The 14,988-nt window shown below is 37.7% G+C and overlaps 1 protein-coding gene across 7 annotated transcripts in view; it reads right to left on the reverse strand.

Moving 5' to 3' along the window:
• Positions 1-501: 501 nt before the first annotated feature.
• plekhg5b (pleckstrin homology domain containing, family G (with RhoGef domain) member 5b) overlaps positions 502-14,988 on the reverse strand; it is a gene marked incomplete at its 3' end in the record, with an annotated part of 69,601 nt that continues 55,114 nt past the window's right edge. For 5 of the 7 annotated variants that reach the window (XM_079589626.1, XM_079589624.1, XM_079589629.1 and 2 more), the window contains 13 exons: positions 10,139-10,351; positions 8,424-8,594; positions 8,072-8,167; positions 7,592-7,792; positions 7,373-7,483; positions 6,348-6,497; positions 6,121-6,258; positions 5,812-5,931; positions 5,526-5,658; positions 5,157-5,272; positions 4,891-5,036; positions 3,057-4,004; positions 502-1,924 (listed from right to left, as the gene is read on the reverse strand). In XM_079589626.1, coding sequence (XP_079445752.1) covers positions 1,915-1,924; positions 3,057-4,004; positions 4,891-5,036; positions 5,157-5,272; positions 5,526-5,658; positions 5,812-5,931; positions 6,121-6,258; positions 6,348-6,497; positions 7,373-7,483; positions 7,592-7,792; positions 8,072-8,167; positions 8,424-8,594; positions 10,139-10,351 — 2,553 coding nt within the window. Of the gene's footprint in view, positions 1,925-3,052; positions 4,005-4,890; positions 5,037-5,156; positions 5,273-5,525; positions 5,659-5,811; positions 5,932-6,120; positions 6,259-6,347; positions 6,498-7,372; positions 7,484-7,591; positions 7,793-8,071; positions 8,168-8,423; positions 8,595-10,138; positions 10,352-14,988 lie in introns of those variants that run through there. The other 2 variants (XM_079589627.1, XM_079589625.1) reach the window with 1 other exon arrangement.

The raw sequence follows: 14,988 nt of genomic DNA on the forward strand, positions 1-14,988 counted from the left end.
CTTTTCTTTTCTTCTTACCCTCCCTCTTGCAGCGTCATCTCTTCTCTGATGACGTGTTTACTGTTGCGAGGGCGGGGCAACCTGTCACTCACACGACGATCCATCAATAGCAAATCACAACCATCCAAATCAATTCCCCATGGACAAAATTAAATCCCACCATACATTTTTTCTTGTTCGAGAAGCAGTTTTACTCAGATTTAAAAGACTAATGCAACTTCCCTTTCCCTTTCATGCCGACTTTAAATATTTGATGTTCTTCTGCCACTTAAGCTAGATGATGTCAACAAGGCAACCAACATGAATGAAAATGTTTCTAGCCTAATATCTCATCTCATGTGACTCCATATTTGTTACAACCTCAAAAGCATTCCTCATTTTATTTTATTTCATTTCTAATACTTTTAGAACTTACTGCACTTTTAATGTTTTATATTAAAATATTAAGTAAAATCAGTGTATAATGAGAGGTCACTAATAATTCACATCAAACTCCGCAAATACTGAAAGATCATGTCTTTTATTTTGAAAGACATTTAAGGAACACTCCCTCAACATGGGAAAACAACATTATTTTGGTTCTTAGCAGATTTCAAAATTAATTCAACAAATGACAATGAACAAATTAAGACGACAAAACAAAACAAAAAGTACAACCGTGAAGTGAAAGTATACTATTATAGACCACATTTTATATATAAAACAAAGCAAGCTCAATAAATATGACAAACACAAAAAGCCTAATAAGTAAACATATATTACACCATATTTACTTTGGGCAGGGTGTTTTTTGTTTGTTTCTTACAGAAAGGGAGTTCAGAAGGACTGGGTTTTAGTAAAGCACCGGGCAGTTTCAGTTTAACCTTTCGGGTAACAGCAGTGAGATCATAAGCTTAGAAAACAATAAATCCTCAATACATATGTTAACATTTGAAAACCAAACACCCTATTCAGTGTTAGATGATCAGTAATAAGTGCTCATCTAGGGTCAGGCGATGCTCTCTGAATCCTTAGACATTATAAACCAAAAATACAGTTTTTTTTTTCAGTCCGTTTACCTTTAATTAAACATCTGCTGAAGCATTTTAGATATTATTTATGCATTAACTTGACCCACACAACACAATATACAGTAAGGTGTTCAAGGTGCACATGTATAACTTAAATAAGCCGCGCCAACCTAAAGATTTAATCATATAAGCAAGTTGCATGACAGAGATATTCACTCCATCCTGTCAAATGAACATAACACTGGTCCTAAAGTAATGTGTAACGTGCCTTAGTGGCTACTCAAGTTATCTAAAGTCAAACAGTGATTTGGTTTAGGTCAAGATCTAGAACTCATTCAGTCATACACACATCCACATGTGGATTCACACACTTTCTCATTCACAAACTCACTCACACACACACACACACACACAGTCACATCCAGTAGTGCAGTTAACGTGAATCACCTGCGTCCTCTTTGTCGAAATATTCTTAGAAAGGGTCCTTTTTACAGAAACATTCTTAGAAAGAAAACGGGGCGGTGAGGGAATCCAAGATGTGGCGTTTTATTCTCATGATCTCATTTCTACTATCTCTAAGCAACCACACGACCCGTCGTAAGCTCAAACGCCCCACGGCCACGCGTTTTCCTTTGATCATTTGGTCTTGGAGTTCTCGTTCTGAAAACTGTACGGCCCTGCTGACCTCTTTTGAAGTTAGTTGTAGTTGTGTTTTAAAAAGTGCAACGAGTTAATGAGTCTGCGCTCCTCCCCTCCCGCAGAGAAATGACAGGAAAGCTTCACGATGAGGAGTCCATCCGACTGGAAGAGGGGGGCGGAGAGGAGAGCTCATTGGGTAAGAGTGCATTTGGGTCCCGAATTCAGTCTCACAATGTCGTCCCGAAAACATCTGTGCCAGAAGATGCTACACTTCTCTAAGGGGAGAAAGAAGACGACAAGTGTCAAAACATTATTATTTTTTTCATAACACAAAATGTTCCAATGTTAGACCAACACCAACATTCCCTCTGAGGGCAGGAAAAGTATCATGTTGGTAAAAAGCTAGAGATTCACTTTTTCTTAAATTAGAACGAAATTGGTGGGTAAATCTTTTCAAATGTCTAAATAACCACTACACACATTTAACTTACCAATAAATAAATAAAGCATCCGGACACCCAAATATAAATACATCTATCAATTATATATTTTTCATTCTTTCTTATTCTTTATATCTTTCTTTTCATGGATAGTTAACCAATATAAAACCAATATAAAATTACTATACAAGATAAATAACTGCCATCTAATGTAGTATATATTTAGTGCTGTCAAATTGATTAATCGTGATTAATCACATCTAACATAAATGTAAATACATATATGTGTGAATATATTATATTATATATATATATATATACAATCTTTTATGTTAGATATGATAAATCACAATTAATCGATTTGACAGCACTAAATATATTATATTTAGTGTTGGGCAACGATTAATCGCATCCAAAACAAAAGTTTGTGTTTACATAATGTGTGTCCGTACTAATATGTGTATGCGTACTGTCTATAATTATTTTGTATATAAATACACACATATGCATGTTTATATTTAAGAAAAATTTAACATATACTGTATATATATATATATGTACACATAATTTATATTATATATAAATATTTTATATGTAAATAACAATTTTTTTTTTAAATCTATACATGCATATGAGTGCTTTGGAACAATATATACAGTAAAGACAGACACACAAATTGAACAAACTGAATATTGAGGTTGATTGATTGCCAATGTTATGATAAAATTTTATGTAATTAAATTTTAAAAAGTAGACCCTCATTTATTTACTAAAATAGATGCAAATTAAAAAAACATAATAACATTATAAATACAGACACACACACCAAATTTTGATAAATAGCTTAATTTAAAAATAAAATGTTCAGCATTAGATGTTTTTTTAATTTCTGCACATTATATGTTAAAAATCGCCCAAAGCTCAAGACTGAAACCAAAAAACAATATCCAATAGAGGCTCCACTTACGAGGCTGTGAGCGTTGAGTTGAGCACCAGTGTGGTGCGTATCCTGTAGAGTTGGGCCAGTGTGAGTTTTTTGTGCTGCTGGGGTCTCTCACTGTGGCCCGTTCTCTCCGTGCCACTAGGGGGCGACAGCTCCCCGTCTGACACACTGCAGGGAATCTGGTTGCTACCAGCCTCATGTGCAATTCTGGCCCGTCTCAATGTGTCCAAAAGCATGCCTGAGGGCAAACTGCACGTGAGCATGTGGCTTTCCTCCGTCTCTTCATCGGTCGGGAGACACTCGTCCGGTTCAGCGGGGTTGAGCTCCGTCAAGCTCCTGCTGAGCGGCGCTTCTATATATTTAACCCTCTGCTCCCATGTGTGCCGACTTCCTGTGCAATCTGTGGCTGCCCTGACAATGCCCGGGTTACAATGGTGAACTGTGGACAGCAGGTTATCCTCTGAACGGGATTTGACAGCAATTCTCTCCAAAAACGGCAGGCGACACTGGACGTGGGGTCGGCGCCTGGGCTTTAGAGACAGCGCCACTGAGTTCTGAGATCCAAATGAGCTTTTATCTTCCTCATCGTCTTCCTCATCCACATTTTCTTTCTCCTCATCTTCCTCTTCTTCGTCACCCGTGGTCTCCGCCTTGTCCACCTCGGAGTCGTCTTCCTCCACCGGGGCCACTCGACTCTGTGATTCCACCATGGACTCTGGCGAGAGCGTCCCGTAGGCGCTGTCCATGGACATGGAGCGGCACTGTGGGTCCAGGTCTGAGCCCTCCTGACTGTCCAGATGGGGCTCGAAGTCTGTGGCCTGCTGGTGTTGGGCCTGCGCTGAGAGGGAGGACAGACCAGCATCAGGGTCTGAATGCCCAGCTAGATCAGACTGAAGAGTAGAGGGATCCAAAGATGATCCAGACTCATCCATATCCATCACTGACAAGGTTTCTGTGGAGCCATCTGATTGGCTGAAACAGAAAACCAATAAATGTAAGTTAGTTTATCGTAAAACAAATTGCCAGCCAATGTTGTTAAAAAATAAATAAAAAATTATATATATATATAATAATAATACAATATATATAAAAATAATTATATATATATATATATATATATATATTATATGTATATATATAAATTAAATTAAAAATATTTTTTATTTAATATATAAAAATAAATAATATATTATAAACGTATATAAATATATAATTTAAAATATGAAAAATTAAAATGTAATGAAATATTAAATATTATGTGTTTAAATATGGACAATGCTGTTAAAAATGATTAATTTAATTAAAATAAAATAATTAATTATTTATATATAAATGATATATGTAATTTAAAATATTAAATATGTATTATAATATGAATACATTTAATTAAATTAGAATGTAATAAAATAAATATATAAAACATTTAAAAAAACGTATTAACATTTATATATTACTTACATTTTAAATCATTAAATGTAATCAAATAAGGGCCCGGTTTCACAGACATGTCTTAGATTAAGCCAGGATTAGGCCTTAGTTCAATTAGGACATTTAAATAGCTTTTATAAACCGTGCCTTAGAAAAAAAAACATGACTGGTGTGCATCTTGAGACAAAACAATGTAACTGACATATTTTAATATATCAGTGCAACTTACTTTCAGTTAAAACAACTCAAACATGCATTTTAGTCTGAGACTAGTCTTAAGCCTTGACTGTGAAACCAGCCAATTATGTATTAAAATATGAATTCTTAAATTAATGATATTAAAATAGAAATAATGCATTTATTAAAATAAAAACAAAAAAATGATAATAAAAAATAAAACAATGAAATATAAATCAATCAAATCAAATACCTATTGCTCTGATCTTTGTGTCTAAGGTGAGGTGAACTGGTGGTGGAGTTACAGCTGTCCTCGTCTTCCCCCTGATCCTCTAGCTTTTTCTTCAGACAAGCCTTCTGTCTGCGAGCTTCTTCTGACCGCAGCCGCTGCAGTTGATTCTAAAATGCATGCACAAAATCGCTAAATCAGCAAACTAATCTAGCAAGGACTGAGAGATGTTCTTCAGATGGTTTAGAATATCAGAAATGTCAAACAGAGATCATTACTGCTGACTTTACCTGGATATTGCAAATCGCATCAGTCCAGCTTCGCCCCTGGGCGGCGCTGTTGGCCTGGAAAGAGTAGGCGGCCACAGCGCTCTTGAACTCATTGAGGTAGATGAGGACAAATGAGCCTGGGAAAATAAACAAATAAAAACCTTAACACTTTATTTGATGTGATGCTGTTAAGGATGATTTTTGGTTGGGATAAAAACTAACATGGGAGAGATTGAGAGTGATTTATCTCATTGCCTCTAGTTAGGACATATTAAAAGATGACTATGGTTCACAATATGCTCTCTTGAGATCCTCTGCTGCATGTTTCTGCTCATTTGTCATATTAAATGTAAATGTAGGTCGCTATTAAACTGGGCTCAGTCTGCTCACCTGGGTCTTTGAGCTCTCGGCACACCACATTATGCAGGAGGAGAGGCTGTCGGATCACTTTCACCTTCTCTAAACGCTTCGCTGGTTTGGTGATCAGCAGCAGATCAGTGAAAAGGAAGCAGTAAACCTCCATCTATACAAGAAAAGAGATCCATGTAAAACATGAACACAAGGAGTATTTCACTTCATTGTTTTAAAAACCAACTACATTGCAGATATTCCCCAAATTGTTCAAACACATGTGACCGTGTTAATGATTCATGTTAATGGTTTAATCTGAACTAACCCTGCTGTCTTTGCCCTCTTTCATGCGGAGCGCCCCCTCCAGGTGCAGTTGCCTGGTCTCTTCTGGTGCCGTGTCAATCATCGGTGCCATCAGGTCAATTCGGCTGAACTCCTTTAGAGCCTGTGGACACGGACGGGTTAAACAATACGTAAATAAACAGTTTTCCACATAAATCACAGCCTGCTCAAACCAAAACCAAATTTCCGACATGAAAGCCATGACCAACAAGATATTACACCAAAATAATAATTTCTATGAGGTCCGAAATATCACACTGGAATGATTTATCTTTATTTATTTATTTATTACCTTCTCCACCTCCTCGCTGGCTCCCTCCACGGCCTCGTATGACTCCACTCGAGCCGAAATGGCGGCCAGTTTCTGCTGCTCCTGACGCTGTCGCATCTGAGAGTCCACACTGTTGATGAAGCTCTCCACACACACCACCTGAAGACATTCACAAGCATCCAGATGAATACAACAGATAAACATCAAGATATATACATGTTTTCGGTGAATGTTCAAAAGGGTCGAACCATGCTGTTGAGCGCGTCTCTGGAGATTTGGTCTTCAGTTTTTTTCAGGATGGTCTTCAGGAGCAGAGGGTATTTGGTGAGTCTCTGGTGTGGTTTGGCTAGCATGTCCATCAGCTTCAGACGGTTACACTGTTTATTCGTTTCTGCCCACTGTGAAGAGAGGAAATTCAATGATTACAAGCTAAATTTAGATCATATGCAAGAAAAAAAAAAAGTTTTTACAAAATGTAAAAAAAAAAAAACATTTTATTTTCTTCAGTTGTACTACTGACTGTGCAATTTGGTCGCAAACTCCTCTTCATGATGTAGATCTTGTATATTTAAGATGAATAACTACCATTCTATATAGTCAATATATATAGTTGATAATATATATATATGAATTATTTTCTTTTAATAATAATAAATAAAAAAAATTCTGTAAACCTGATTTGGAAAAATCTACATGGTAAAAAAGAGTTATACAAATTAAATTTAATATCAAGGTCGATGGATTACCAATGCTATAAGAAAAAATACATTTAATTAAAAAATAAAAATAAGCAAAAAGTATAAATTACATTTAAATTATGATATAATATAATTACCATTTTCTATGAACCTACTTCAAACATCTATTTCGTAAAAAGTGCTACAGAAATTGAATATATCATGGATGGATGGATATAGTTTGTTTTATATTAATATATAGTTGATTTTTCACTCACTCACTCACTCTCACTCACTCACTCACTCACTCACTCACTCACTCACTCACTCACACACTCACACACTCACACACTCACTCACACACTCACACACTCACTCACTCACACACTCACTCACTCACACACTCACTCACTCACTCACTCACTCACTCACTCACTCACTCACTCACTCACTCACTCACTCACTCACTCACTCACTCACTCACTCACTCACTCACTCACTCACTCACTCACTCAACACACACACACACTCAACACACACACACACTCAACACACACACACACTCAACACACACACACACTCAACACACTCCTCACCGTAATGTAGATCTTGAAAATTTCGTTGTCTCTCAGCATTGAGCGCATGTATTCCATACAACTCTCCTCCTCCATGCAGTACCGGATATATGGCTGGAACCTGGACGCAAACTATCCACACAAACAAGACACTTTTAATTACTTGACCAGAAGATAAATAGCTTTACAACCAGCCTCTATTACATATAGAAGTAAAGATTATTTTGTATAAAAACTCACCGTGCTGAAGCCCTGCTGCAGGTCCGTGGGGTCGATCAAGCTCCGTGTGTTTCTCGCTTTCTCCAGCGCCGGAAACATGACTTGAACCCACAGTGTCGAGTGCAGATGTACAATGTCGTGGACGTTGCTGAATAGCCGTGCGGGCTCTACTTCACACAGGAGACTGTTGTCCTGTAGATTTAGCAGGCCGCACAGGAACAGCTGCACAGACAACAGAAGACACTTTAAAAACAACATCACATGGCATTTGCAATGCATTTAGGTTCCATAATAACATGTTTCTGATTAAACACAATTTTAGTGGGCAATAATGTAAGACAGGACTTGAATTCCTTCATTGGGATTTATTGAATTGCAAAGTCTCACAATAAGACAAGAAACATTTATTTACAAATACAATAAAGTGCAACTTTAACTTCAAAAGTCCTTACTGAAAAAAAAGAAAAAGAAAAAAACAAATCAAGAAAACTGGCGACTTACATCAGTAATGACCCTGAGTTTCTTAATGTACGTAGCCTCGGTTTGCATCAGTTCCCATATCGCCTCTTGCTGTTGAAACTGGCGTCTACTTAAACTCTGAAAACAAGCAGAACAAAAGTCAGATTGCACTAATAAATGTGCAATGCTCAATATGTGAAATGGTAGAAATCAGATACATGTCCTATATCAGCAGTTCTGAGATGCACAATTCAGTTGATTTATGGGAAAACTTGAGGTTACTGCAACTAATAATCGTAATTGGTTATGTTTACATGTGTTGGCTCCAATGATCAAGAGATGGGGACGTCCCATGGGATTATGTTCCATGATAGAAGATGCAGTGTGTCAGTACCTCAGGGTCATCCAGCAGTTGCCTCCAGCTTTCCTCCAGAGTCAGGTTTGGCTCCTCCTCTTCCTCCTCCCAGGAATCCTGGTGGAAGGCGAGCTGAGAAGGAACCTTGGGCAGACCGAACTGTGAGTACGCCTGCAACTTAGTTTGAAGCAGCTCCACACGGTCCACATCCTAAGAGACACACAAGGGAAATCGAGAAAATTTAAATCTCTAAATTTCATGGATGGATGGATGGATGGATGGATGGGTGGGTGGATGGGTGGATGGATGGATGGATGGATGGATGGATGGATGGATGGATGGATGGATGGATGGATGGATGGATGGATGGATGGATGACATACAGACAGACAGACAGATAGATAGATATATAGATAGATAGACAGATAGAATGAACGATAGACAGATAGAATGAACGATAGACAGATAGATAGAATGAACGATAGACAGATATATAGAATGAACGATAGAAAGATAGATGGATATGTATGGATGGATGGATGATACATTACAGACAGACAGATAGATAGATTGAACGATAGACAGATGGATGGATGGATGGATGGATGGATGATACATTACAGACAGACAGATAGATAGACAGATAGATAGATTGAACGATAGACAGATAGACAGATGGATAGATGGATGGATGGATGGATGGAAGGATGGATGAAAGGATGGATGGATGGATGGAACAATGGATGGATTCCATAGTATCTAGATAGTTCCATGGTAAATATCCCAAAAACCATAATAATTTTCCATAATAGTTAGCTTTATGTTAATAATAGAATCCTTTTAATTTTAAAAACTATAAAGAGGCCCTAACATTAACAAAGTTTGTGATTTAGCAAAATCCCAACACAATTCAGCACAGCAGACCACCAACCAACCAGCAGACAACTGAGGCGCTGCCTGTCTATTCAAACAAAACACCCCCGACAGGGTTTATGACACCTGACAGACACCCCCCTTCACTGCACGCCACCTTCTCTTTAACCTCACAATTAAAGCCCATCCATTCATGTCAGTGACACTCTCATGGCCCGTGTGCCACTGGGGCTATTGTCCTGTAACAGGAGGGCCGGTGTACTTATGACAACGAGTATTTAGCATTGAGTGCTTCCAAACAATAGAGGCCAGACACAGATGGACTATAGGCCTGTAGTGGCCACTGGAGATGACTGGTTAACCCTTCTTTTGTGAAAAAGAGTCCCAGTGGGACACAAGAACAGCCCCTGTCTGTCTTGTTTGGGGGTTTCATGGCTGATTGTGAAAAGGATGGAAGTGTGAAAGTGACAGGTGAGTGACAGCTTAGTCAAGCGTCTGGTTTAAATGCAGGACGAAACTTTTCAGAGGGGGGGTTCTTTTGAGGCTCATGGGTTTTGGGATTTTGTCTGTTGTATTGTTTTTCTCATGTATTAAAATGCAAGGGGAAATAGTCAAACCATAAAACTATACACATAGGAAGTGGATTTCATTGAGTAATACTTCATCAGCCTCTTGTTTGAGTTTTGATTTCCTTACTTCATTTTAAATTATTTATTCCCATGAAAAGTTCAATTTTACGCTAGTCTTAAGTTCAGAAATCATTCTAAAATGCAGATTTGCTGCTAAATTTAATCTTTACACAAGATCTTTTTTTATGGGAAAATCACACCACCTGCTTTCCTTAGACTTCCTGATGGGAGAGATAAGGTGGGAGTGTTTACCTTTCCAGCTCCGGCACCGAAGAACACGCTGATCCGGCTGGTGGCGCGGTTCTTCCAGTTGTCAGGACCAGCGGCCACACCGGCCACACCGGTCAGTGAACCTCCAGGAGCCGCGCTTGGTAAAGCCCCGCCGTGTATGGCCAGGGTGTCCGAGCCTGGGATGTTGGAATCGCCCAGAAACTCCGTTATGTTCTTCCGCCGACGGGCCTGACCCTGTGAAGAGGAAGATTCAGGTGAGTTGACAGTTCACACACGCAGAAAGATAAAGGTTTGTGAGAAGGATATCAACAAGTATGTCAAGGACAACAGAGCGAGAGATACGAGAGACCGTTATCAGTAACAGTCCATGAGGGTGTGTGAGAGAGATTTAGAAACCGATTGAGTAAGGCAGGTGGGGTGGAGGAAAATAAAATAAATGTACCAGCATTCACCTGAAGATATCAAACTACCACAAAACAAAAACAAAGTTGGAAATAAGGGTGGGCACACATATTGATCCAAACCTGATATAGAAATAGTATATTTCACATCATACAATTTCTAATCTGTTTACATATTCGCAAACTGCTAAACGTTTTTCAGGTTCAATTACATTTGAATAAATATCAAATATATTTTAATTAAATATTATTTTTATATATTCTTGAAAAAAAATATTTTTACTATAAATTTTTTCAAACTATTTACAGCTTAAATTACATCTTAAATATGTAAATATATTTATATAAAAATGAATTATAGCATATATATATAAATAAAGGAAACGTCAATTGTAAATTGCAATGGAACATATTTATTGTGTGTGTGTGTGGGGGGGGGGGGGGGTACAAAAATTCAGAAAAATAGATTGTTAACTAGAATTAGTTGACTATGATGAGCTAAATCAGTCAAATTTACCATTTTATTTGATATTACCGTTTTATAATTTTATACATTACTCAACCCTAGTTGGACACATGGAAAACGTAGGGATCCTGCAAAGCGATGACATTAACAGAAACAATAATGCATTATGATTCATAAATAAATAATAAACAATCCTGCTGAATGTTACAATTTCCTCATTACATCATACAAAACAAAAATCGAGGAGGTCAGCAACCCTGCCATTATTTTATAAGCAATTGTTATAATAGAGCACTGCAGCCTCTTTCTATTTAGACACACTTCATCTTACGAGCTTCAGCGTGGTAAACAAACAAACAAACAGCTGTTTAGTGTCTAAGGAAGTAGTAATCTCTCTGAGCGGGAGGCAGACAGGCTTGTTGACCCTTCTCCAAGACGGAGGGAATTCCACAGCCCTGAGTGCCGTTACCCACTAACAACTCTTGCAAATTCCAGAGAGGACTACGACATATTTGGGGAATGCACAAATAACAGGAAAGGTCTGAAGACAAAACAATGGAATTCCCTAAAAAACACAAGCGAAGCTGATTCTGATGCACTGAACACTTAAGACACCTGTGCAGTGTGCAGGTGTTTTATATACGGTAACTATATACACACTAACATTCTGTAAGTCTGTAAGATGTTTTTATCATTTTTGAAAGAAGTCTCTTATGCTCACCAAGGCTGTATTTAAGTGATCAAAAATACAGTTACAATACAGTCATATTCTGAAATATTATTACAATTGACGCTAAGCAGGGAGTTTGATTGACAGGTGATCTGACCAATCATACTTCGCCATCCGCCATTTTGTCCGACAAAGCAGTCAGACGAGTTAGTAGATTAACATGGGAGGATTTGAACTTGATAAACTGAGTGTACTGACACCTTTCCACGGTTAAAACAACATTCCTTCTTATGTTCATTCATGTTTATTTGATGCTATAAGTATACTAGAAGGAAGAGATGATCGGTTCACGAGCAGCTTTAACTGATGCTCTACAGCGATCTGTCACCACACATTAAAGAGCCACAAAACGGTATTTATTGTTTAAATTTCTTTTTTTTTTAAAGACCAAATTTGAAAGGTGAGACTTTGTTTAATGTGTTTAATATTAAAAGTAACCGAAAAGTAACCTGGTCTGTCCTGTCAGTGCGTTGTCAGTGTCCTCTCTGCTCCGTGATGTGTTTTTCACTGCGTAAAAGAACATGGTGTGGCGTGAGAGCGGCGTAGCTTGTCGGACATAGCAACAGCAACTAAGGGGGGGCGCGTCTTTGCGAACGGTCAATTGAAAATGAAATCGTATATGTTCCTCTCACCAAAAATGCTTTTATTGTTTTGCTTGACTCTAACACCTGTATGCATCATGTAGCACCAAGATTTACTCTCATTTAGACATGCACAGGTATATGTGAATATTTCAAATAAGGCATTTAAGTCACTCAGAATTCCAATAAATACTTGCAACCTCAATATAGGCTTTATCGGGTTATTATGGCAATCACAATAACACGTTTACATGATGTACAAGATGTATATATACTAAATATGACACAAATTTCTTTGAATTGACCTAATCGAACGATTGCTGAGCTTCACAAACAACTAAATTCGTTACCAAGCCATGTAGTATAAGACCTGCCACAGCATTTGCATGGGCTATTTATAAGTCGATTAAGATTCCTTCAAATTCTTCTCTGTGAACTGTACTGTTGGTAAGGCAATCAAGAACATCCCTGCAAAAGAATGACGGATTGGCCACTATGCCCCCCTTGCTAAATTTAGAACCGATACAAAGAGACAGGCAGACGATGAGCTTTGATGAGGGGATTTCTGAGGATTCTGGGGTGAAAGGATGAGGACGCAGATGTCAGGAAATGTCTCTACTTTGGGGAGGATGAACAACGGACGCCTGAACGCTGGTTATGGCTCACACTACATTAAAAGTTACTGCAATAAAACAAAAAAAGCATTTATACACATTTTTATGAATTAAGAATGGGTTTTTAGAATGAAAAACTTACAACCAATAAAGAAAGTACTCTATAAACAAACGGAGAGAACATATAACATAAGCAATAAACGCCACATAATTGATCCAAAAGCTAAGAAATGCAATTTGTTCAAACTCATGCTATTACACCCATTTTAGGATCAGCTGTGCCTGGTGATTCTCACTCTCTGTGGAGGGACTGAATGACCAACGAATTTATGAAGCGGAACAGGGTTCCCAGAGTGTCTGATCTACTCACCATGGAAGCAAGCGGCATGTCAAATGAGAGGTAGACCATGGTAATCTCTCAGCCGGGTTCACGGAGCCTGACCCATGCTAGAGCCAGCTGCTATGATCACTCAAAGCCTCCTCTCTTCAAACTCACAAAAAAGCCAACAGATACAAAAGTATCCCAGAACCTGCAACTCCTGGATGCGTTTGAGTTCTTGAGCCAAAATGAAGTGCTAAATGATAGATCACTAATTTTAATTCAGCGCCCCTTAATTTCCTTCTAAACATATGAGGTGCATCAAGGCTCCGTACTAGGTCCTTTCTAGTGTACCAGAGCTCCTCAGCCTGCAATGGGAGGCAAAGCTTTTCCGACTGAGCCTGTCTGCCTGCATTACTGAATAGGGCAGCCCAAACGTCATAGCAACTAGGAGGATCCTGTCCCATTGTGTGGGGCAGGAAAGAGAGGTGTGGCTGCTTAAAGACAGAGGGTCACATGTAAAGAGGGAGGGGAGAAGAAGGGTCCCAGGAACACATCCTGGTGCCTTAAAAACGCCAACCGTATGTTTGGCAACATGCGTTTGATTTAAAAAGTCTAAAAATACATTTACTTCAGTCCTTGCACACAGAACAAGTAATTACACAATCAAGAAAATGTAGTTGAGACTTTACCAATGAGCTACAAACAGGTTTTACATAACAAAACTGTTGCTGCAGTTCAACCATTTAATGAATTAGTCTACTATCATTAAAAAGATGTTCTGATGATCCTTGGGATTTATAATCAATTGAAAGTGACAGTAGCATAGCATTCCTGTCCCTTGAGTGATTTCCCAGCATCTATTTTTTCCTTCCCATTACAGGGAAATGACCTCAGAAATTGAAAACCGAGGGGAATCCCAGACTTTAGTGCGTGCTGCAACAAGTCTGTATTTCTGTATTGTTATTATGAATCTAAATGCATCATGGCCAACCTAATGACATCTGAGCATTACTTTTACATTAAATAAACAGGTTCATGATCTTTAAGAAAATGCCTGGGTGGATGATACTCCTCATTACACCAGTTTAAAAAAATGAATACCAGTCCTGAACCTGCATGCTTGGCACATTAATAACTCAGAGGACGTGCCTGCTTAAAGACCTGATGTATGCTAAAATTATACATAATAATATACATAATGAAAACAGAAAACAAGTTAATTCCTTAATGTCAACATAAACTGTGTCTCCAATCAATTCACTTTAGTAGTGTGACGTGATATTTAAAGAGAAAAAATTTATTTTATGAATTGAAGATCAGGAAAGTGCATTCACGTAAATGGGATACATTTTGATTTAAATCTTAAAATCCTGTAGACTTCAAAGAAATCTTCAAAATTTAAGCATATATATATATATATATATATAATGTCAATTACCACTGTAAAATTGCATATATCATTTGTATTAAGTTAAATTAAAACCTTTACAATAAATAAATAAGTGTATATTATTATTGACAGTGGATGCAAATAAATAAAAAAGATAAATAAAACAATTAAAATAAACTACCATACAACAAAATAAAATACATTTTCCTTTGTGGATGTCTTTAAATGTCAACTACTTTGTTATTTGTAAATACCACTTGTAAATGCCATACATCAATTCTACAAATCTAATTAAAAAAATTCTAATTTATTTGTGTCAGTAGACAAACAAACAAGTGTCAGCAAACAAACAAATACATTTCGCTCA

Source organism: Phoxinus phoxinus (genome assembly GCF_949152265.1).
Source record: "Phoxinus phoxinus genome assembly, chromosome: 18".
Taxonomy (NCBI): domain Eukaryota; kingdom Metazoa; phylum Chordata; class Actinopteri; order Cypriniformes; family Leuciscidae; genus Phoxinus; species Phoxinus phoxinus.